The sequence below is a fragment of the Bos indicus genome, chromosome 21, assembly GCF_029378745.1.
Source record: "Bos indicus isolate NIAB-ARS_2022 breed Sahiwal x Tharparkar chromosome 21, NIAB-ARS_B.indTharparkar_mat_pri_1.0, whole genome shotgun sequence".
In the NCBI taxonomy this organism is placed as follows: Eukaryota; Metazoa; Chordata; class Mammalia; order Artiodactyla; family Bovidae; genus Bos; species Bos indicus.
In genome coordinates, this window is record NC_091780.1 from 6,248,919 (window position 1) to 6,274,972 (window position 26,054).

The window sequence follows — 26,054 nt, forward strand, 5'->3', positions numbered from 1 at the left end:
ATGGTTGCAGCCACTGTCTGCAGTGATTTTGGAGACCAAGAAAATAAAATCTGTTTTATTTTTTCCTGTTTCCATTGTTTTTCATCTATTTGCCATGAAGTCATGGGACCAGATGCCATGATCTTCATTTTTGAATGTTGAGTTTTATGCCAGTTTTTTCACTCTCCTCTTTCACCTTCATCAAGAGGCTCTTTAGTTCCTCTTCCCTTGCTGCCATAAGGGTGGCATCATCTGCATATCTGAGGCTATTGATATTTCTCCCAACAATTTTGATTTCAGCTTGAGCTTCATCAAGCTTGGCATTTCACATGATGTACTCTGCATAGAAGTTAAATAAGCAGGGTGACAATATACAGCCTTGATGTACTCCCTTTGCAACTTTGAACCAGTCCATTATTCCATGTCTGGTTCTAACTGTTGCTTCTTGACCTGTATACAGGTTTCTCAGGAGGCAGGTAAGATGGTCTGGTATTCCCATCTCTTTAAGAATTTTCCAGTTTGTTGTGATCCATACAGTATTCTAGCACTGTTAAGAAAGTTCTGGGATCCACAGCAGACTTCCCAACCTGGGGGTCTGGGAAAGGGGACTGAGAATCCTTAGGGAATCTGACTTTGAAGTCAGTGGGATTTGATTACAGACCTTCCACAGGACTGGGGTAATAGAGACTCTTGGAGGGGACAGAAGGAAAAAAAAAACAACAACCTTGTGTGCACCAGGACCCAGGGGAAAGGAGCAGTGACCGCACAAGAGACTGAGGTAGACCTGCCTGTGTTTGGGAGTCTCTGGCTGAGACTGGGAAGGAACACAGCCCCACCCATCAGCAGAAAATTGGATTAAAGATTTACTGAGCATGGCCTTGCCCACCAGAGTAAGACTCAGTTTTTCCCACAGTCAGCCCCTCCCATCAGGAAGCTTGCACAAGTCTCTCATGAGGGCAGACAGAAGGAAAACCACAGTGGCAGAAAACTAACCAAAAAGATCACATGGATATGACATTAGAATACGGATCACCATTATTTTCTTAGGAATGTTGTTGGCATATGTTTATATTGAATAATGTCTTTATTCTTGCAGGGTAGAGTATTTAGAGGTGAATTGTTATGATGTCCACAACTTTTAAATGATATGTGTATACACATAGGGATAAAGCAATGATGTTACAATCTTCACAGTTGTTGGGTATACATGGATGTATTCACCATAGAATTTTTTCTACTTTTTTAAGTGAAGACATTGATGTTAAAAAGCTGGTGGGAAAATAAGCAAAATAAAAATACAGAGAAAACCAAGAGAATAAAAATAAATAAAAGGTAAAATATTTTTAAACTAAAATTTTTTTAAAAGAATGGCGAACTGGCTGTAATTAGAAGACACATTCCACTACTTCCCTTCTGAAAAACAGTGGAGAAAGAATTTCTGCAAGCACATATACAGGATTTCACTACAGCAGTTATCTCTCAGTACCTGTGGGTGACTGGTTCCAAGACTCAAAAGAAAGCAAAATTCAGGAATGCTCACATCCTTTGTATAAAATGGCATAGTATTTGCATATCACTGACTGCACATCTTTCTCTATACTTTATTTATAATATCTAATACAATGTAGGTACTAGGTACATAGTCATCAGGACAGTGTCAATGCTATGTACAAAATTGCTGGTGAGTAGCAAATTCAAGTATTGATTTTTGAAACTTTCTGGAATTTTTTTCTTCCAACTGTTTTCCACCCATGATTGGTTGAATCTGAAGATTTGGAATCTGAGGATACAGAGGGCCAACTGTACTAGTGAAACAGGAAAGAGCAGTGTTATAAAATCCCAGGGCAGGTCAGAGGTGACTTCTGAGGATGAGGGACGGGCACAGATGTCAATGAATGCTATTATTGGTGTTCTAGTTCTTCGGTTGTGTGGAGGCTAGTATTTATTAATAAATGCATACATAAAATGGGCCAGGCACAAACCAAAGATGGTAGCTCAAATACCAAGTGAAATCAAATATTGCCCAGTTCCTGTACTTGGTTATGTGAAAATGAGAAAATGTTCTCATGTAGGAGTTCAGTCCTCTGGACACTGAAACAAGCTATTATACTCATTATTTGAGTATAATAATAAATAGAAACATTGTTATTATACTCATTATTTGAGTATAATAATAAATAGAAACATTGTTATTATACTCAGTGAGTATAATAATAAATAGAAACATTTCACTTATTTATTCAGTCTACAAATATTTACTAAGGGTCTGCTATATTCCAGGTGTATAATATGTATTATAGTATTTAGTAAGAACTAAAGAGCCTCTTGATGAAAGTAAAAGAGGAGAGTGAAAAAGCTGGCTTAAAATCCAACATTCAAAAAACAAAGATCATGGCATCTGGTCCCATCACTTCATGGCAAATAGATGGGGAAACAATGGAAACACTGAGAGACTTTACTTTTTGGGCTCCAAAATCACTGCAGATGGTGACCACAGCCATGAAATTAAAAGACACTTGCTTCTTGGAAGAAAAGCTATGACCAACCTAGACAGCATTTTAAAAAGCAGAGACATTACTTTGCCAACAAAGGTCCATCTAGTCAAAGCTGTGGTTTTTCCAGGAGTCATGTATGGATATGAGAGTTGGACTATAAAGAAAGCTGAGTGCCAAACAATTGATGCTTTTGAACTGTGGTGTTGGAGAAGATTCTTGAGAGGCCCTTGGACTGCAAGGGGATCCAACCAGTCCATTCTGAAGGAGATCAGCCCGGAATATTCACTGGAAGTCTGATGCTAAAGCTGAAATTCCAATACTTTGGACAACTAATGCGAAGAACTGACTTGTTGGAAAAGACCCTGATGGTGGGAAAAATTAAAAGCAGGAGGAGAAGGGGATGACAGAGGATGAGATGGTTGGATGGCATCACAGACTCAACGGACTCGATGGACAGACTCAGAGTTTGAGCAAGCTCTGGGAGTTGGTGATGGACAGGAAAGTCTGGCATGCTGCAGTTCATGGGGTTGCAAAGAGTTGGACACAACTGAACAACTGAACTGAACTGATAGCATGTATTATACATATACATATATAAATTACTGCTAATTTATATTCAGTTCAGTTCAGTCACTCAGTCATGTCTGACTGTTTGCGACCCCATGAATTGCAGCATGCCAGGCCTCCCTGTCCATTACCAACTCCCGGAGTTCACTCAAACTCAAATATATAAATTACTGTCTGCTATATTCTAGGTATATTGTATTATGTAGGTAATATATACAAATACTTGATATACATTTACTGAGTTGCTGTTGTTTAGTCACTAAGTTGTGTCCTACTCCTTTGTGATCCCATAGACTGTAACCTGTCAGGCTCCTCTGTCCATGGAGTTCTCCAAGTAAGAATACTGGAGTGGGTTGCCATTTCATGAGGGTCTGCATAATCAAAGGCTATGGAGATAAAAGAATGGGTAAATACACACCTGTATAAAATATAATAAATAGAAATAAGACTAAATCTCATCTCTGTCTAAAGTAACTAGGACTATTCTGGAAGTTTAAGGAAGTCCAAGAAAGGGATCAGTGAGCAGTTCTACTTCTTCCTGTGGTTCCTTATCCATGGGAAACACAAGAATCATCTATTTACCTATGTGTCCATCAACATGTCCATTCAGCTAGGCAGAGACTCAATAGGTTTCGAGCTGCTGCTGCTGCTGCTAAGTCACTTCAGTCATGTCCGACTCTGTGTGACCCCATAGACGGCAGCCCACCAGGCTCCCCCATCCCTGGGATTCTCCAGGCAAGCACACTGGAGTGAGTTGCCATTTCCTTCTCCAATGCATGAAAGTGAAAGAGAAGTCGCTCAGTCGTGTCCGACCCTTAGCGACCCCATGGACTGCAGCCCACCAGGCTCCTCCGTCCGTGGGATTTTCCAGGCAAGAGTACTGGAGTGGGGTGCCTTCGAGCTGCTAGTATTTGTCAAATACTGTTTTTAGTGCTGGGGCTGTATCAGTGAATAAGATAGGCAATGCCATTGATTTCATGGGGTTCACAGTTTAATGTAGACAATTAAAACACACATTAAGCAAATTTCAGAAAACAAAAGCTCTTGATGATATAGTGATTGAGAAGCAGATTGGATACTTTGGATTCTAGAAAGAAGTTAGCAAGAAACAGACAATACAAAATAGTTTCTGCTATAACCCCAGTCCCTGGAGAAGCACCTGGCACATGGAAGGTGCTTAATATACATAAAAGGAAAAAAATTGAATGCAGAATGTTATTAAGCCATTAACAAGAATTAGGTACATCTATACATCCAAACATGGTAACATGAAAGGGTCTCTATGAGTAGAGATAAACTGCAGAGAGATCATTTTTGTAAAACTAAATTCATAGGGAAAGACCTGTTAGAATTCATACTGCATAGTTACCACTGGGAGGAAAAGAGAAAGGACTTCCAGTTCTTACTTAATACATATTTATTGTTTACATTTTAAGGGTGTACACTCATTTTGAAATACCAAGGACTTTTTGAAACACACACAAAATTATTGTATACATCAGGAGAGACAACCTGGAAATGTAGCATGAAAACTGGTAATTTGATCCAATCATGAAAACTTACACCAGATAGTCACTTTACCGGTGAGGACTCTTCAAACTTTTGGGTAAGCAAGCTCACCCACACTCAATGCCACCAGCCAGGCTCCCTGATGCCCCAGGGCCCATTATGTGTTCAAGAAAATACCAGTGTGGAGCATGCTACACTTTCTACACATGCATATGTGCTATCTCAGAAAAAAGGAGCAGGAAGCACAGTGTAAAACTAGAAAATAAAGAAAACCATTTCAAGTTTCAAAGTACAGCATCTGGGTGGCACTGTTGAAATAAACTGCCAGGATCTACTGTATTTAAATTATCCAGATTGTCACCTTGAAGGAAGACTAGAGACTTTGACTTGAGGAACTCTCAATCCAGGTGAATTCTCTTACGAGTTTACAACACAGACAGACGGCAAGGACGAGGCTGTCCTGGTTTCTCGGTATAGAGAGACCTGCCGTGTGGTAGGAATATTAAACACCTGGAAACAAAGGCATCTCGTGCCTTTTTGTGGAAGGATTAAAAACTAACAAGCATGCGCTCCGTAAATTCTCCTGTGCAGTGGTGGCCCAAGAGCCCCACCACGGACAGCTGCACACAAAAACAGGTGGCTGGGATGCAGGCAGGAGAGTGTCCAGGGGTGAGGGCTCCCTGACCCTGGAGGCTGAGCAGGGCAGTCACGGGGCTCCAGCTCCTAAAAGATCCTGTAATTTTCAGTTGACTAATGGAGGGGGGAATCAACATGTGAATCACCTTTCAAGTATTTAATTTAATTAGACAAGGAAAATGAGGCTTCTTTAAAATTCTTCCTTGGTATTAACTTCTGTCACAAAGCAGCCTAGCGTAATTGGTAAAAGTGAAAAAGTGATTACTGAGGCTTAAGCTTATTTATCACAGCTGTTGCACTTTTACAAAGTGAGTTTTATGGTGTTAAACCCTTCGCCAGAGCGGTTTGGACCCGAGCATGGATTCCAGTGTTTTCAGAAAGCACCTCTAAGAAGCTGCAGTAACAGTCTGGGTGGGGACGAGGAAAGGAACACCCACCGCAGGCTGCAGCCCGTGGCCGGGCCCGTGGCCCGGGTGCCTATTCTCCCCCGTCCTGTCTTCTCTGCCATTTTAGAATCAGACGGTCGTGGCAGGTGAAGGAGCTCTCAGCTCGGTTCCTCTATCTTTGGCAAACAACTTGCCCAGCGTCATACAACCAGTTACCAGCAAAGCCAGTTAAACCTGGGCCGTGTGCTGCCCAAGTCACAGACCTTTTCTGTCTCCGGCAAGCTAATCAGAAAGAAAGGGCAGCAGCATCTCGGGAGCTGAAACCAGCAGTGCTCCTCCGCAGAGCTCTGTCTGGGGCTTTCCTGTGGCCTCCCTGCTTTCTCACTGCACTGGTCACTTGCATTTCCCTCTTCTCCCCAGAGCTTTAAACATTGGGAAGGCAGCTTCCTGACCCCTCCCGCTTCGATCACCAGAGGGCTGACTGCAGCGGTAGGAGGCACCAGGTCCAAGTGACTGTGTGTCAAGAGAGACGCCTCTCCACACTAACAACTGAAGAATTTTAGGAGGCACTTTCCTCAACTCAATGGACCAAACTTCTACCTAACAAGTGGTCGTTAGCAACGAGCCAGTCTCTGTGTGGGAATCCAAAAACTGAGGACAAAACAGACCCAGTCTGCAAAGAATCTACCATCAAGGGGGCAAGAAAATGACTTTTCTTTTTGATTATTTGGTAAAATGTTAAATGAAAGCTCAGAGAAAAATAGCACAAACACCCATGAACTCATGACCTAGACATCTAGATTTTTGTCATATTCATGTGGCCTCTCCCCAAGCCAGATCCCAAATACATAAAACCAATATCACAGCAGGCCAGGGTCTTTGTGACTCTGGACCACCAGGCTGGGGATTCCCCTGCATCATCCTTTAGGAAAAGACTGCTGCTGCTGCTGCTGCTGCTGCTAAGTTGCTTCAGTCATGTCCGACTCTGTGCGACGCCAGAGACGGCAGCCCACCAGGCTCCCCCGTCCCTGGGATTCTCCAGGCAAGAACACTGGAGTGGGTTGCCATTGCCTTCTCCAATGCATGAAAGTGAAAAGTGAAAGTGAAGTCGCTCAGTCGTGTCCGACTCCTAGCGACCCCATGGACTGCAGCCCACCAGGCTCCTCCGTCCATGGGATTTTCCAGGCAAGAGTACTGGAGTGGGGTGCCATTGCCTTCTCTGAGGAAAAGACTAGATTAGACATATTGGGAGATACAGGGGTTGGAGAATAGGACTGGTAAAATCCTTCCAAGAATTCAAAGGCCCTACATATTTCATGAAGCCTCTTCACCTGGTAAAGGATCTGGCCCTCTAACTCTGCCTCAGCCACTGTACCCTCCTTAGAAGTCCACGTGCCTGGCAGGGCACAGGCTGCCTGCAGTCACCATTCCAAGACCTGCCCAGCCAGGGTTCGGAGCATGGAGTGGGCTGAGATCCCCTCGGGGAGGTCCTCACTGGGACGCCACTCTGCACTGTCCTTGCCTCGTCGGTTCCAACCTGTCTCTCCCCACGACGGCCGTCCTCTCCTCAGGACTGTAACCTGGGCCGCTCCTTACCTGTCTGTAGGAGGCACTTGGGATATTTCCTTTTCTTCAAGTTTCTGTTTTTCCACTTTCCAGTGATAACAATCAAACCTATCATGTTGTAAACAATAAAATGTGCAAGTTTTCTATAATAATTACACCTCGTTAAAACTTTTTTTTTTTTTAAACGTAACTGATTCTTCTTTTTAGCGGGCAGAGGACATCCCAGGATGACTCCATGTTGGTGGCTCTCAGAGTGGCTCCTGGGCCGGGAGCAGCCGCAATGGGTGCAAACCTACACTCATCTCCTAGCTGATTCGTTTGATTTCCTTTTTTAAAGTAGGGAATGACAGCTTAGCCCCAAGAAGCCCAGGCTGCATCCACGGGCTGGGTAAGGGTTCACGGGTGCTGGGTTTCCCTCAGGCCACCCTGGGACCTCAGGCTGCACCCAGCCTGACCACCTGCCATCAGCACTTCAGAAAATGCTGCTTGTCCTTCTCACATCTGTGGGACGCACCGTTGGCCGCCTGCCTTGTAGGCAGTGCTGAGGCACATGCTGGCTGGAGCAGCCAGAGTCAGTGTCCCCCACCCCCGAGCAGGCCAGGGCTGTCATGATTAATGTTTGGCAGACATATTATCTACAAGCTGCTAAACTAGGTTGAAGAATAATAACAGCAGGATAATAGAACTACAGGCTACTGGTTTTGTCTGTGCCCAACTTAAATTAGGCAGTTGCAAAAGATAATTAGAGACATAAAGGCCTAGACATACAGTCAGCTTGTCATGTGGTAGGAAAGATGTGTAATCTTTGATCACATAACACATAGAGAGCTATTCAAGGCTACCCATAAACTTGCTTGTTGTTCAGTCGCTAAGTTATGTCTGACTCTTTCTGACCCCATGGACTGTAGCACACCAGGCTCCTCTGTCCTCCACTATCTCCCAGAGTTTGCTCAAATTCATGTTCATTGTCCATTGTTGTTCCATGTCCAGTTTTAATTGTTGCTTCTTGACCCACATACAGGTTTCTTAGGAGACAGGTAAGGTGGTCTGGTACTCCCATCTCTTTAAGAATTTTGTTCATACATTGAGTCAATAATGTTATCTCATCCTCTGCTGCCCCCTTCTCCTCCTGCCTTCAATCTTTCCAGCATCAGGGTCTTTTCCAATGATTCAGCTCTTCACATCAAGTAGCCAAAGTATTGGAGTTTCAGCTTCAGCATCAGTCCTTCCAATGAATATTCAGGGTTGATTTCCTTTAGGATTGACTGGTTTGATCTCCTTGCAGTCCAAGGGACTCTCAAGAGTCTTCTCCAACACCAGTTTGAAAGCATCAATTCTTTGGTGCTCAGCCCTCTTTATAGTCCAACATTCTTACATCCATACATGACTACTGGAAAAACCATAGCTTTGACTAGACAAACCTTTGTTGGCAGAGTGATATCTCTGCCTCTTAATATGCTGTCTAGGTTGGTCATAGCTTTCCTACCAAGGAGCACGCATCTTTTAATTTCATGGCTGTGGTCACTATCTGCGTGATTCTGGAGCCAAGAAAATAAAGTCTCTCACTGTCTCCACTGTTTCCCCATCTACTTCCCGTGAAGTGATGGGACCAGATGCCATGACCTTAGGTTTTGAGTTTTAAGCCAGCTTTTTCACTCTCTTCACCCTCATCAAGAGGCTCTTTAGTTCCTCTCCACTTTCTGCCATTAAAGTGGTATCCTCTGCCTATCTGAGGTTGTTGCTATTTCTCCCGGCAATCTTGATTCCAGCTTGTGAATCATCCAGTCTAGCCTTTAGCATGATGTACTCTGCATATAAGTTAAATAAGCAGGGTGACAATATCCAGTCTTATTGTTCTCTTTTCCCAGTTTTGAGCCAGTCAGTTGTTCCATGTCTGGTTCTAACTGTAGCTTCTTGACCTGCTACAGGTTTCTCAAGAGGCAGGTCAGATGCTCTGGAATTCCCATCTCTTTAATTTCCCCCCGTTTGTTGTGATCCACATAGTCAAAGGCTTTAGTGGAGTCAATGAAGCAGAATTCCCTTGCTTTCTCCATGATCCAGTGGAGGTTGACAGTTTGATCTCTGGTTTCTCTGCCTTTTCTAAACCCAGCTTGTACATCTGGAAGTTCTCAGTCCACGTACTGCTGAAGCCTATAAAACAAGGGGACTCATTTCACATGTGGCTTCTAAGAATCACTAGAACTTCTATACACACAACCATGGACAAGTAGGTAGGCGGTTTCTGTAACATCTCATATTAACTGTTGGATTTTTCTCATTCTCTCCTATTTGCCATGGAAGAGCTTAGATTTAATACTCAAATGCACTGATTCTAAGGGAGTCTCCAAACCAGCAGTATGTACATTATCTGTATTAGAATCGCAGATTCTCAGGCTCTATCCCAGCCCTAAGGCATCAGAAACTGTGGAAGGCTCGGCAATATTTTAACTAGTCCTCCAGGGAATTCTGATGCCCACTCAAGTTTGAGCCCCACACCCAGTAATGCACACAGTGGCGCACCAGAATTCCACACCCCGGGAATTGTACACATTTTGAATTTAGAACGTGGAGGTCCTCAGTCACGCACAGCCCTACCCAGTCTCCACACACCTGGGCTTCCCACCGCAGCCCCACTTCTGCTCCCAGGCACACTCCTCATCATCTGGGCTCCCATGCTGGCTGGCTCTGGTGCTGGCATGATGCTGGCCCCTTTCAGATGATCCAAAAATATGTGTTGAATGGGGAAGCAGTCCTCCACTGATCATTTACAAACTTCACCTGACTTTGTAAACATCTCAGTAAAGAACACGAGGGTGGAGTCTGTGAAGGTTGTGTCAGGAACCTCCCAGCAGCACTAGGCTGGAGTTCGGCTGCGTCAGGAAGACCAAAGAATTGCTCTCAGGAGCTTTATTACCGTTACCAGGGTCCACTCTGACTGGTGGAACAGCTCAACTTATCTATCATGTAATGATGAGCTTCTACTAACCAGGCATTTTATTTCTGTCCATTGAATCCACTGAAACAGGTGATTGAAGAACATTTTAATTTATAAAAACTTTAGATGAAGAAGGTAGTAATGGTATTAGTTAACCTCAGGTCAGATCAGTTTTTTTTTTTTTTTTTCTGGAACCTGCTAATAACTTCCTAAACATCAAGCATTTCCATGAAACTAGGCAGTTAATTATAGGCTTTATGCGTAAGTGCTTCTACAGAATAATATATGGTTTAGATGTTCCATACTGGAGCCTGTGTACTTGCCCTTTTATCTTAATGCACGGAAGTGTCAAGAACAAGGGGTTACATACTTCGGGGACTCAACCTGCTCAACAGTGGGAACCAAGTTGCCATCCCCTGGTCCTGCTTGCCGTGGGCCCCTGCAGGGCCCATGCTGGCAACAGGGACCCTCTGGGTGGCCTCAGGCAGATGAGTAACATCAAGGCTCACCCCAGGACCCTCCAGGTTGCTCCTGTTCCCACCCCAGCCCTGAGACAACATGGGAGCCCGCAGAGGACTGAGGGCGTGGTGACCGGAGGCTGGCCCAGCCCACACCCCTGCTGCCAGGCCGCAGACAAGGCTGGCAGCCTCTCCTCCCGGGTCTGTGGCATGGGACCTCCAGGTCCCCTCCAGCTTCACAGGTCTCTCTGCCCCTCCTTCTCACTGCAGGCAAACCCTGGTCCAGGACCGATATGGAAACAGTTAAGCAAGGAAATGACAAGGTGGGGGAGAAGGGCGCCCAGGGAGCAGCCCCCAAGCCCTAGCCGTCAGGGCCCGAGAGGGACTCTGCACCCTGGAGGCAGGAGGTCTGCACTACGCTTGTCACTGACCTCAGTGTGGCCCTCGGGCAGGACCCCAAGGTGGTGGGTGAGCTGCCCTTGGCACTGGGCTGGCAGGTAGACAGATGCTCAGAACTGCTCCAGGGGTCAGCCTGTGTGCTGGTTCTGACACTAGGGAGCTACATATCCTTCTGAGGACACGCCGGCCCAGACCCTCCTCCCCAGAAAAGTCGTGTATGCACACACACATCTGCACACCCTGAAGGGGGTTTCCTAGTTCTGCATGAAGAACTTGAGGAGCAGAGGCACAGAGGAAAAACAGCAGCTGGTAGCTGTGATGAGAGAGGCAGGGAGTCTGGGGAAGGGGAGCCTCCTGTTGGGAGGCTCAGGGAAGCTCCTGTAGCGAGGACACATGAAAACCTGGGCCCAGCAGAGCTGGGGGGAAGACCAGAGTGGGAGGACTCCAGGTCAGCCTCCTCACTGTGAAAACGACTAAGACACCCACAGAGCAGAGGGGAGGTGAGAACTGAGCGAGAGTAAGTGCAGAGCAGCAGAGCCCATGCAACAAGTCGAGCGTCGGTTCCCTTCCAGCTTTCTTACCTGGCCCCAGGGCTGTGAAGGGGCTATCTACCTGCCTCCTTACTCCCCAAACATCTGGGAACCACTGCCTGCCTCCTCACAGGTCTTGGTCCTGCTGGGCCACAAAGCCTAAGGCAAGGCCAGATCCCTGCCTTCCAGACACTTCTGGTGTGGCAGATGGACACGCAGACTATGTTCTCCCCTAGAAAGAACTGCAGGGTGACCCCTTCAACTAGGACTGGAAGGGAAGGGCATCCTCACAGCTGGGACAGGAATGTCTTGGAGAAGCCGCCCCAAGGGACACCAGCTTGGGATAGGCTGAATGCCCAGCAGGGTGGAACCCCTCCTCTGCTCCCACCAACCACAGGACTACCAGCTTCCAGGTACTCACACCTGGTGCCCCCTCCATCACCTCCTTAGCTTCCCATCCCCTCCGGATGTGACCAGCCCAAGTTATTTTAAGTCCACAGGTGGCCCTCAACACAGAAGCCCTGCTACAGCTGACCTCTCTGCAGAGGGGCCACAGGCCCATACTCCTCCCTAGGGAAGAAAGAGCCATACTCTCCTCTCTAACACATTTCTTTCATCAGAACCTCATACTGCCAATCTCAGGCATTCTTTCTAAGCCACACACACATCTCTCTGGGCTAGATGGCATCACACACCTGTTATTTACATGTTATGGAGCAGATATACCTAAGGACGGACTTAACAGGAATCAGGACAAAAGACAAATGTTCTGAACAGGCTCCAGCAAAGTTGCTGCTTCCTAGGCCACGCTGGGTTAGGACACGGTAGCAAAGCTGTGCAGGCTCAGGCAAGGCAGTGTCCCGTAGTTTTTAAAGGGCCCAAGGCAAGGCTGCTACCAGTTCCGCCTGGCTCAGAATCAGGCTCCTGGCGCACCTTGTCTGTCATCAGACTGTGGCCATGGACCTGGTACATTCCTCCTGAGGGGCCCGCTCTACCCACACAGAGAGGCAGGAGGCAAGGGACTTGCATGTCTCCATCACTGGTATCACATCCGAGGGTGGAGGCCCTAACCCCCTCCACCTCACGCTCTAGAAACCCCTGCCAGGGGTGGGGATGTATGGTGACTTTGCCTGGGTTCAACAGGAAGCTGGAAGAGAAATGACTACCTTGATACTGATGTAGCCACTGTAATGTTAACCATAAGACCTCAGAATGTTCTATGGATAGTATATTTGAATCAGTTACCTCAGCCTCAAGGACTGCTAAGTCAGGGTAAACTAACAAATGACGTCCTCCGTCGGCAGGTCCACTTAGCTCACCACATCTAAACAAACAAGTCTTACTTTCTATTTGCTGGAGATCATTATCTGACAGATAAATTGATCAATCAGCTTCTTACAGGAATTTCAGCTGAGGCCTCTAGGTAAGAAACACCTATTTCGAAGTGTACACAACTGCTATGTAACACAAGGATATTATTTATTTCAGTTCCACTTAATTCTAAGTCAAAACGCCCAAGTTCCTCTCTCTACTCCTCTCTCAACAGAAAAATACACTGTGAATGTGAGGGATCATAATATATGATGAAAAGATGGTGGTGGATCAATCTCTTAGCTGCCTGTAATGAAAACTGAAACAAACAAACAAGCTGAGTATAAACACCTCTGGCATCTCTGTGCAGCCTCATCCACGCAGTTACTCAACCTGCCTTGTAAACACAGAATGAATCAGAACCAGAGGCTGGCAATGCTGTTCCTAAGGGTACCCCGCAAACCTAATTCCTTACAGTCAAGATTATTCAAAAAGGCATAGTGAAGCCCAAGATGGAACTCTCAGCAAGTGTTTTGTAGGAAATTAAGTCTTGTGGATGCATGGGCTTTAAATCCAGAAGGTATAAAGTCATGAGCCCTGCCAACTCTCGCCAAAACGTATCTAATTCCATCACTGCTGTTAACAAGTGACCGAGTTCCGTTCCACAGAAACACCTGACGTGAGTGAGGGCTGAGCCGCCGGCAGGCCAGGATCGCGAGGACCCCGGGGCTGGGGAGCTGGAGCCGAGCCTTCACCGCCCGCCACTGGGGCAGGGCCACAGCTCCCAGCCACCTCAGTCCTCCACCCGTAAGAGAAGGGCTCCCCTGCCTATAAAAAAAAGGGTTTGGACTGGATTAACTCACGTGAAGAATACTGACTGAGCGCCCACTACGTGAGAGCACCAGGCAAGCACAGCAGAAAGGACCAACGGTGAGCCGCCGTAGCCAGCAGGGATCCTCCGCTCCCCAGACAGGGAGGGCATCCACGCCGCCCATGGGAGAGGGCGAGGGCACACCCGGGGTGACGGGCCGGGAGCTGCACCTCAGTCCCCACAGGGCCGCCCGGGGACACGACGGGGTGTAGCCGTGACCCGTGGAGACACCTCAGCGCGCTGGACTTGCAAGGGGAGGCAGGGGAGCCTTCAGTGGCTCAGCGCACTGTGGGGGCCCCGGGAGGGGGGACTCCCGGCGGGAAGAATGTCTCATGACCAGAGTACCGGGGCTTGTTTGGAAGTCTGCCACCCTGGTGCCCGCATGTCACAATCACGGGGGTCCACGGCTCAGGGACCACGTCACCGAGGGGAGGGGAGGGGAGGAGAGGGCTGAAAGGTGGGGGCGCAGGAGAGGAAGGAAAACACAGTCCTGGCAGGAGGTGCCCGAGATCTGGAGCCGAGAAACGCTGATGCTGCCGTCCACAGGGCCCTGGGCTCCTTGGAGGCTCGAGGAAATAAAGTAACTGGCTGATGACCAACTGCCACATGTACCTATGGCTCTTCCAGCAAATACTGTGTGAGATCCAGGCAAATGAGGCCCAGGATCTGTCCTTAAGGAGGTCGCCGAGCAACGGACTTAAAGAAAAGGACTTCTTCAGAACATCGGTGGTAAAAAAAAAAAAAAAAAAAAAGAACGTCGGTAATAAACAAGGAAGAAACGCAATTTGTTCTCTCTGGTGCTACCCAAGATGGAAAACGGATGTAGCCCAGACTTATTAGTCTTCTTAAATGGTATTGCACTATATTTCCTAATGATATTAAACTGCATTCCCATCCATGTAAGGAGAGAACTCAAAAACTTAAAAAATGCAACGGGGTGAGGCCATGCCTTGTGCACGTGTGTGCTTCACTAAAGGGTTAAGGGGACAGAAGCAAGAGAGGAAAACTTAGAAAACCTCTAGAGAAATATAAAATGGTCATGTACAGTAAGTCCACCCCACAAGTGTTTTGTTTTTTTTTTTCAGTAAAGAAAAAGAAAATTGAGTGGTGACCTGACCCAGAACTATCAGAGGAAGAAAAGCAGCATTAGTTCAAGACTGAGAAGCAAGAAAAATCTGAGTCTGTTTGCCAGATAAAATAGGAAGTATCTGCAGCTGGATTCCCTCTGTGTCGGTCACAAAGCGTCAGTCTACTCATCACATAACTGAGCTGCTCAGCTTCAACTGATCCCCTTGTCCAAATGCAGCCATCTCACTTCTGATTCATAAAACACTATTTCACAGCAAGTGAGTCACTTAATGACTACATAATGTAACATAAATTACTTTTATGCATTTAAAACAATTTCCTAATTACAAGGAAACATAAAAAAAGGTTCCGAGTGTGATTTTTAAGATGCTGGAACAAACCAAGATTTAATATAAAATATAATGACTACACATGATTACATGATTGTTTTTGAGGCCGCATCTGCAACAGAGGAGAAATATTTTGCTTTAATCTGATCCTTTACTTCTAATGGTTTATGGATCTTCAGAATTGATAAAGCACTTAGCCCGTGGATGCACAACTGAAACGCAGCTCAAGACACTCTGGGCACAGGCGAGTAAGAAATGGAAGCAGCAGCCCTTGGTGGAAGGCACTCACAGGAGGGCTTCACGCACTGCAACACCACCGCCACTTCTGGGTTTTATTCACACGATGACGATCTCTCACAGGACTTCAGTCTTATCAAGTGGATTGAGCATTTTAACTGTCACTCAAACATCAGTTTTTCTGGAAGATAAATATCTACAAAATGTACCATGCTCTTAGAGAAATTTAAGACTTTGATCACTATATATCAGCAGAGCCATATGCTGGTTGACCTTTTTGCTTTTTATCTAAGAATTAAGAGACCTTACTATAAACCTTACAGGTAATGACAAAATAATGATAAAATAAAGACAAACTATCTTTGTATCTCAGGAGTCTACATTAACCTAAATAACAGTATCTGGCAGTGGATATTTAAAATCTTTACTGGTATTGAAGCTAATATAAATTCTAACATCAAAATTTGTAAGATGTGTCATGAGAACACAAAGCCACATTGTTACATAAATACAAAGTGATACAAGTCCACTTTCTTTTATCTTTGAAACCCAACTACATGGGACATGGAAATTTTTTTTTATATCAACTAGATAATCTGTTTTATCAATAGCTAGTAAGCTATTTTTGTAAATTGTCTTTCAGCTGAAAAAACAATACACTACTTACATCATATTGGAAAAGGAATGACCTCAAGATTTCCAAGCAACACAGCTATTTTTCACATCTGAACTCCCCTGCTGATCATTAGGAATAGTTTCAAATGTCCCATTCTTGGCTTCCATTTGTGCCAAATCCTGGACAAGTCTGTAACAAGGCCATGGCTGAAAACACTGCGTTTCTGCACGAGGTGCTAAGTCGTCTGCCCTCCCTTCTTAGCACACCGTCACTCATTAGTCTGAGGCCTCTCCTAAGTCAAGCTGTGCTATGGGATACAGAGGAAGTATGAAATCAAAGTCGTTTTGTCATATCTCTTGCAAGCTAATAAACTACTTCAAATTCATTGTTTAACTGAATATACTGTTCTGTGCTTAGAGATGCTGTGGTCTAAACTCTGTCCTCAGTCAGAAGAGGCAGAGGTGAATCTGGCCCCAAAAGGCTCAGTGCCGGATCAACACGCAGAAGGGATAGACAGTCTTTTGTTGGAGGGTATGTGAAGAATGTGTTAAAAGGCAGGGCAGGGGTGGGGGGATTCTTAAACGATCTGAAACAGTGCTGTTTCCTGTATTACATTCTTACCCAATTCTTAATTATCTAAAATGCTGAGGAATAAAAGACAGAGTTCACTTTCTTTTGACCAAATAGCTGGAAGTGTTAAAAAGTTAAGGCAGACTAGAAATAAAACACAGTTCCATTATGTTTTAAACCAGATTTAAGTGTTTTTTTTTTTTTAATTCAAACTGACCCAAAGCAAAACTTACATTACAAAGGAAGAACAAAATACATTATGATATAACACACTAGGAGTTACATGAGAGCTAATCTGTGGGCCAAGGGCCTCATCCCAATGACACTCTGGGCTGATGAGCAATTCTGCACCAAAGTTAGAATCTCAGTTTTTGTATGGTCCACTGTGGTAATTAAACTACACATTCTCGTCTTGTAGGGTGTGTATCTGACAAATCAAGCTAGACTCCCTCACGCTCCAGATGTGTACTCTTGCTACTGCCAGAACACTGAATTCTCTAGCGGAAATGCTGCTCCAAGCATGACTGATAATGAATTAAAAAAACAAAATTGTCAAGTCCTCCAAACTAACAAGTGTGGATTATTCTGTAGTAAATAGTTTAGAAATATGGAAATTAAATAATCTAAAAAACACCCTTACTCTGCTGTACATTTATAAACACAAATATTTACACACACAAAAAAAATCTTCCGTTTGCAAAAGATGAGGTTTGCAGTTCATTAACGATCATAATCTTTTATGAGCTGGTGTCTTTGGTGTACTTGCCAAATATATTTTTATAAAGGTTTAGTAACAGGCTTAAATAATAAATTTCAAAAGGAACATAGAAGGATCAGTGACAAATTTGATACTATTCTGAACATTTCAGTCAAGATTCTGGAAAAACCAGTTGATTTTCTGAAAACATTTGTTCTCATGTTACTACAGAGTGCTTCTCTGCCAATCAAACTGGAGAGCAGACCTGCACATTCATCCCTGTATTCCACCAGTTACCGACTTTGAGACATTTTAGTTATTGTTAAAGATGATATGTGATTGGGATTCTAGTAACAACAAAAATAAAACATTCTTTTCAAGTTTCCAGAAAAATCAAACCTCAAACAAATAATGGAATTATACACTTCTTCATTAAATAGAAATTCTGATTCCAGGAAGAACTCTCATAATTTTTTTTTTTTTTCCTGAAGTCTAAGCAGCAATATAGAACAAAGAATTTACCTTCATCTGATCTTTTTACTTGGAATTTCCTGACTCTAACTCAGTGGTGAACTTAGTTTTGGAGATCTCTGAATGGCTGGGGAAAGAAAATCATTTTAAACTAACTGAATACATTAATAGACACATGAGGAGATGAGCCCTGTGCGAACATAACAGTAACATCACTGCTCAAAGTACAGGATTCTGCCTGCCTTCCCATGTCCTTGCCTCCCTGGCCCGGGTTCAGGGAGCAGCAACACCATCCACTTCCGGCCATGCCAGGTCCCCGATGCCAAAAATGTGTCTTAGCTCTGACCTGGTTATCGGTTTCCAGAGGACACAGCTCAGCTCCTAGCTTCACAAGGACGTTCTCTCAGAAGATGACTTTTTGGAGATATTTTTATGGGAAAAAAGTCAGAACACCCATTTCTATCTATCACATCCCAGTTACAGTTTTTGGATGGTTGCAAAACTGGCCACACTCTGAGTGGTTCCCTGCGGAAGAGGCTACGTACCCCATCCGTGATCCCTCACATCACCCTCTCCCCGAAGCTCCCCACTGTTCAGAAACCTGCTCCCAGCCCAGGCCCAGCAGAGCAGGCATCTGATGCCAGAGCTACTCCACATCCAAGAGAATAAATTTTGTGCTTGAGGAAATATCACTGTCGGCTCTGAAAAAGGATAAAGCCAGAGGAGATTCCTAATTCTACTTAGTTATACTTTTCAGGTGAAATAACTTTATACTTGATGACTTAAAACTAGAAACTCAGACAAGAGAAGCCCTTTATTTTGTACACTTCTGATAATAAATTTATTACTGGTGTGTAAATATTCTGAAATTTCCCAAAGCACTAAGAACAATACCGGGATAGTTTTAAAGCTGCTTCTGGAACTAATACAATGTCACATCAAGCACAGGGCTCATTCCCAAGGGCATCACCACAGATTCCTAACACCTCCGGAACCACTCTTACTGACACTTTATCATAGTTATGTGTATACTGCAAACATATGCCGATCAACCCAGAAAATAACTGTTCTGAAGAGCGTCTCTGTGTATAACTTTAAAATAGATAGGAAATGCTTAATTAGCATATTAGAAATTAACCAGACTTACAAATGTGCACCCATTATAAATTTTACCCTTTAGACATTTTATTTCAACTGGGAAGAAATAAACACCATGAAACCATCCCAAATTATTTATCCATTAAAGCCAAATGATTTAACAGTATTTTGGCTATTTTTAAGGAATACTCTACCACCAGGACATGAAATTTTCTGCTTAAACTGAAGTAAAAGACAAAGCTTAAAATGGAAATTGCAACTGACTCTATGTTCTGCAATTAAAATTAAAGTGGCAGTTCCTGTTCTCACAGGCATGTCAAAGCCAGCTGTGGAATGAGGAACATCAAGTGAAATAATGGATAAAATACACCAGAAAGAGTATTGCACTGGAGGCACTATTTTAAAAACAGAATACACGGGCTTTATAAAGTTATTTTCTTTCCCATTAATTGTTTTAAAAGCACAATTCAACTAGAGACAGAAGTTGAGACTCAACGTCTCCAGGTAGTGTACTACAGCTGTTAAAAAAGTAAGTTAGAAACGAGCACACCAACAAAAAGCAGAGGGACTGGGTTTAAGTCATCCAAAGCTACGTTAATTAGAAAAAGAACAGTTTGAAACAGCCAATTTGTACTCATTAAAATGAATGAGGTGACAGCATTACTTAAAAAATTTCTTAGGGCATTTTCCAGTAGAACCCTGGATGCCCTGGGTGAAACTGTGCCTCCAAACTGTAACAAGTGCTCTGCTGGTTTATAATATTGTGCACGCCAATGAAACTGTAAATTTGGAAAGGGTCAATTCTCCACTCCAAACCTGCTTGTGTCATTTTGGAAAAACAACTGTTTTAAATGCAATATTGTATAGAAAGCTTGGACCTCTTAAACTTGGACCAAGAAACCAAATTAAGACCTTCAAGCATGTGGTGTGTGTGTGTCTGTGTGTGTGTGTGTGTATAAAAAAATCTCTCCCCTACAATGAAAACCAACCAAACAAACAAAAAAAAACCTGTAAGTGTATACCTGCTTTCTGACTTCACAGCAAATCAGAAATTGCATAGGATATACTTTGTGCAAGGCAAAAAGCCTTTTAAGTATCTGGAATATAACTCCTAATCTTGCTCACAGTTCTCTGTGTATCAGATATCATCAAATTTGTGTTTTAAGTAGTCTTTCATGACCTTGGCAATTGGTAGTTCATCAAGTAGTTTTAGGTTTTGAAGGCCTATACACTGTCGAATTTTAATTCGGCACAGGTCCTGCAAGTTTCTGGGCTGTCCTAAAAAGACAGAAAAAAGAAAATGTTACAAAGCTGCAAAACATAACATTTAAGGAGGGCTTTAAGGTTCTGAGAGGAGTATTTTATTTCACTGGGAAGTACCTCTCTGCGGACTTTACATGCAAAGGAGCAGAGAGACGAGCTAGGAGGATGCGTCCTGGGTTCCATTACATGGCATCTCACTGATCCTTTTCACAGCCCTGGATGGTGGGTAGTTTCACTTCCATTTTACAAATAGGGACACTAAGGATCAGTGATTTTAGTCAACTGCTCAACATCAGACGACCAACTGAAGTGTTTGAGACTCAGACTTAAACAGTTCTTCTGATTCTCAGCCTGGTATTCTTACCATTACAAATCGGAATGTCAGTTCTTGTCCCAGGTAGGCCTCTAATATGCGGGTTGAACCTGTGTGAGCAAATCCCTCTTCTGGGCCTCAGTGTCTCCACCTGAAAAGTGAGGGAACTGAGTTCCTCCTATCAGCTCCCTGTCCAGGGCACGGAACCCAACCCCAGGGAGCTCTCTCAGATGAGGTGTGCCCCTCTGTTCCCCATGATTCCAGACACAGCAGAAGCAGAACCCTGCTGTGGGGAAAAGGGAGCAGACTGGGAGGGAGGGCAGGGAGGTAGAAGAGGCACAGCAAGCTATCCTGAATTTCCATGTCTTCAAACAAGCCATCCTGACCATCTGCCAATATAAACCTATGCTATGACTGAACTCAAAAAAGAAAAAAAAAATTACACATTGCAATTTCTTTCATCTTTGAATACTGTGTTTCACCAAAACAATAAAGATGACCACAAACAAGAGCAAAAATTCTTTGCCACAGAGCCTCAGTGTTCGGATTCACATAAATGTCTACTTTCATATTCAATGGCAATAATGATACAAATCAACATGGTTCAATGTGTACTCTGTGCCATGTAGTCTCATAGGCTCCTGACATACACTAACTTGTTTTTATCCTTTTACAAGGGAAGTACTTTGATCATCACCCCCGTTTTACAGACTGCTTGCATCTCCAACATTAAATAACATGCTTAAAGTCAAGAACAATGCCATACTTCAGCAGTTCTCAAACTTTTTGGTCTCAAAACCTCTTTACACTTTAATTACCATGTAAGAAGTTAAAACACAAAGTTCAGAAATACATACTAATTCATTTACAAATAATAAAGATAAGCCTATTACATGTTAACATAAATAACATTGTTATGAAAGTAACAATATTTTCAAAAATAAATGAGAAGAATGGCATTCTTTCCATTTCTGCAAGTTTGTAAAGGTCTGGATGAATGGACGGTAGCTGAAGTCTCATGTACGCTCTCATATCCAATCTGCTGTGATGAAACCACATCATCCAGTCTCTGGGGAAGTTCACTTATTCTCATAAAGGAAGGAATGTGGAAAACACAAATAATGTCTTAGTATCACAAGGAAAATCATTTTGATCTCGATATCCTGAAAGGGTCTGGTTAATTCCAGGAGTCCCCAGGCCATACGTGGAGGACTACTGCTATACTTAGTACTTATTACTTGGATTGTACCTGTTTACACGGATCACCATCATTCAAAATTATAACTGAAAAAGGGTCCTTAAAACTCAGACTTCTGCACTGTAGGGCCTGTATGATCATGCCCTTTCCAAGAGGCACTAAATACATGGTCTCTTAACAGAATCACAGCTGAAGCTACTGCTTTCCTAAGAACGGCTGTAAGCCAGCCACATGTATCTCCATGGATGTCTGCCTGAGGATCTGTGCCAGGCTGCTGTGCGCACTCGTGACTCTCTTGGTGAGGCTATATCCTCCTCACCATCCAGATCTCTGCTAAAAAGGCCACTTCATTAGAGCAGACGAGGTCAGGTTCCCTATCAGATACTTTCTGAGTTCCGTTTCTCTGGAGTGCTGAACGTGGCTATGATTTCACATTTATTCGGTGATTACCCATTAATGCCCATCTTCTTCCTTACATGTTCCATGAGGTTAAGATGATTTCTGGCTGCCAACGCCTGACACAATCAATACTCAACAAATACTAGCTGGACAAATGAATACTTAATAGGCTTTTCCTAAGAGTATAAAACAGTCAACTAACTCACTGCAAAACACACCCATGTCAACAGCAAATCATTTCTTAATCTGTTTTGAAATATTTTTCATCACCATTCACGGGCTACCTTTAGGAAGAGAATAAATTATCAGTCATTTTTCAACAAATGCTTAAACTATTTGATCTACAAATGCAAACCAGAGTATGAATCATATTTGAATCTTTTTTTAAAGAATTTGATTTTCCTAAAAGATGGCAGGTCTTTTGAAGTACAATATTAATGAAAAGAACCACCACAATGTATTCAAGGCGAAACAGATGAGATAAATTGACATATATAAATATACATGTATACTTAAATGAAAACATATCATCTAACAATGTGGAAAAATTATATTATTATATTATTGGAATTTGCTTAGCTAAGGTAGGAAAAATGGAGACAAAAGGTCTTCTTTTGTGGAAGATTACACTCTCCAAAGATGACGACAGTATCTCCAAAGACCTCACGCTCTTCTTTAACAACGTGACTGGATACACCAGTGTTAAGAGATGGTATCTGGGCTCCCTCTCCTAGAAACTGGGTGGGCTCCTGACTATGGTGAAACTCATAAATCAGAGCTCCCAACTGGCTCTTGAGACATTCACTCTTGGCACACAACTACCACCAGGCCATTAAGTCTACAAAAAGGAGCTGAGGTCACCACCCAATAGTCCAGGCTGAACTCCCAGCCAACTGCCTGCACAACTAGCCAGCCATCAGAGTGAGACATTTTGAAGGTTTAAAGGCCCCAGTCAAGTGGAGTGGCCCCAGCAAGATGACAATGCTTGGCACAGAGAAATAAAATAATCAACTATTATCATTTTAAGTCACTCAATTTTGCAGCATTAGATAACTGAGATTCTGGAATGTGGAAGTAGGGTGTTACCATTTAAAAAATATATATAAATTAGGTAGCTTTGTTATTGGGACCCAGCAGGGGGAAGAGCTTTGACGAGGCTGATGGTAAGGGCTAAAAGTTTTAAAAATGTTACTAGAAGCTGGAGGAAAGGGAAGATATAGTTTGGCAACATGTCACCTGGGGTAAGGGGAAAACTGGAAATGCCCTAACAATCTAGGTAAGAAAATTTCCCAGGCCTAATATTACAAGTGCCACTGGCTCTCCTCATTGGCTGTGATAAATTCCAAGAGGGCCAAGATGAGCCAGCAAGCTGAATTCAAGGGACGCAGCTACAGAAAAGCCACCATCTGCAGGAGCTACCAGTGCGTGAGCCTTTCCAGGGGAAAATGTGCTTCCTATGCCTAAATATCAGAAAGCTTTACTCAATTTGCTACTGAATTCTCTTCTTCTTAAGCAGTGTGTTATAGCAGTCTCAATATTTGGGGGGAATCTAATCTTTTGAAGATTTCTTGACCATATGTAACTCTTGTCTGCAGAAATACCTTGAATGGGAAAAGCCACAGTTAAACCATCAACTGTTAGACCCAGTAGCTCTTGGGTGAGTTACTTAGCCTTCTGCTTTGGTTTCCACATCTACGAACTGAGGATGACCTACACAATAGGCCTTATAAGCATAAGAATTAGTTTTGGTAAAGTGCTTACAACAGGACCAGGCATATAGTAAGAGTTATAGAGTATTTGGTATATGTTAAAACAGTAATTTTAAATACTGGAAGGATATAGTTTTGCTTCTCCTTCTCAAAAAAGTAGAGGGCTCCTTCTTGGAAGGAGCTCTGTTTTCCTGCTGCTAAGATGGTAAGAAAATGAGTTGACAGTTTAATAGTAAAGCAGCATGATGCCAGTTCTGGGCAAACTGATGGAAACTATATTCTGGAAATCACTACATGACTTGGATTAGGCAGAGATGGGGGAACCTTGTAGAAGAAGCTGTGCAGTGATGAAGTGCGGGGTGTCCACAAATACACAGCTATTTCCTCACCTTGGCAGGCAGTAGCACTGGATGAAAAGCAGGCTACATGATAGCAAGTAATAAAGACTACTCACTGTAATGACTGCCATTTCCAAGACTATTTAAGGAGCCATTTTCTCCCAGGAAAATCATTCTAGGAATAGAAGATTGTGACTGAAGAAAGAAGTACAGGCATACCTCATTTTATTGCACTTTGTAGATACTGCATTTTTACAAACTGAAGGCTTGTGGCAACTCTAAGTTGAGCAAGTCTATCAATGCCATTTTTCCAACAGCATTTGCTGACTTCATGTTTTTGCATCACATTTTGGTAATCCTTACAGTATTTCAAATATTTTCAGTATTATTGTACTATTATCTCTTGATTATTATTTTATTATCATGTTATCTGTGATCAGTAATCTTTTTTTTTGAAGTTACTACCACTGGCTAAAGGCTCAGATAATGATTGGCATCTTCTAGTAATAACGTACTTTTTAAGTTAAGGTGAGCACGTTATCATTACTTTTTTTTTTTTTTTTTTTAAGACAAAATGCTATTGCACACTGGGTACACTACAATATAGTGTAAACATAACTCTTCTATGAGCTGGGAAACCAAACAATTTGCCTAACTCCCTGTACTGCAGTGGCCTGGAACAGAACTGGCAACATCTCCAAGGTGTGCCTGTACTTTCTTGGCAACACATCACTCAGAAGTACTTACTGAGCACCTACTGTGTACTTAAGAATGCACTGTCCCAAAGATTAAAGGAGCAAAGGAAAGAAGGAGACAGAGGAAAAGAAGGCAGAGAAAGAGAATAAAGGGGACAACAACAAAAATCAGTACATGACACACTGGTTACTAGGTGCCTCACTCCTGTGCTGTTAAATAGCAGCTGCCGTGTTCATGGGATTACAACAGGGTGGACCTGGGGGAGATATCTCACACACACACACACACACACACACACACACACACACACTACAAGAGGGTGGACCTGGGGGAGACATCTCTCACACACACACACACATTACAAGAGGGTGGACCTGGGGGAGACATCTCTCACACACACACACACACAAACACATTACAAGAGGGTGGACCTGGGGGAGACATCTCTCACACACACACACAAACACATTACAAGAGGGTGGACCTGGGGGAGACATCTCTCACACACACACACACAAGAGGGTGGACCTGGGGGAGACATCTCTCTCTCACACTCACTCACACACACACACACACACACACACACACACACTACAATAGGGTGGACCTGGGGGAGACATCTCTCTCACACACACACATTACAAGAGGGTGGACCTGGGGGAGACATCTCATACACACACAGACACAAAAAGTATAATTTAAGAACTATAAACGCTATGAGGGATGCAGAGACACTACCAACTATTATTCATACTAATGAATTACAATGGGATTACATAATACTTCAAAGGGTTTAGTCTTTCCACTTGGTAAAGAAGCCCATCATTAGTAATAATTGGGCTGGTATAAAATAGGAAATCAGCTTTTGAAGGGTCTCGTCTAGAACAAATTACAAAACCAGGGCTGCAGCATAATTTCAAAAATTAAACACCCTAAAGCATTAAATATCTCCTTTTGACATGACTGCCTCTGCATGTGCCTTAAGCCAAAGAAAAGCACATATTGCTTTGTAACAAATAACAGAAATCCTTAGAAGGCTACACAAGAAACAGACAGTAATACAAATATGACAGAAATGGTACAGAATAAGGTCATACTTTCTATATCAAAGAACCTTAAAACGTAGTGTAATCTGACTTAGAACTGTGCACCGCATCATCCAAGCTGATGCTGTGTAATTCTGGATTGCATCCAAGAGTCAAATCAACGTAGCCTTTTACTTTTCAATACCATGATTCTTATTTTGAGGTGAGCTAGCAACTACCTTTGTCCTATAAAATAAGATTTTAACACATTTCATACTAAGCCCTGTGATGGGGGTTCAGGGACAAGAGCAAAAGAATAAAACGTGCTCATGGTAGGATCTTAAAAGGGAAACAGATAAAACGG

General features: G+C 43.4%; 1 protein-coding gene across 4 annotated transcripts in view; it reads right to left on the reverse strand.

Moving 5' to 3' along the window:
• Positions 1 to 15,086: 15,086 nt before the first annotated feature.
• Positions 15,087 to 26,054, reverse strand: part of ASB7 (ankyrin repeat and SOCS box containing 7) — a 57,458-nt gene continuing 46,490 nt past the window's right edge. For 3 of the 4 annotated variants that reach the window (XM_070775009.1, XM_019983521.2, XM_019983520.2), the window contains one exon: positions 15,087 to 20,027. In XM_070775009.1, coding sequence (XP_070631110.1) covers positions 19,888 to 20,027 — 140 coding nt within the window. In that variant the 3' untranslated portion in view covers positions 15,087 to 19,887. Of the gene's footprint in view, positions 20,028 to 20,376; positions 20,477 to 26,054 lie in introns of all 4 variants that reach the window. The other variant, XM_070775010.1, reaches the window with a different exon arrangement.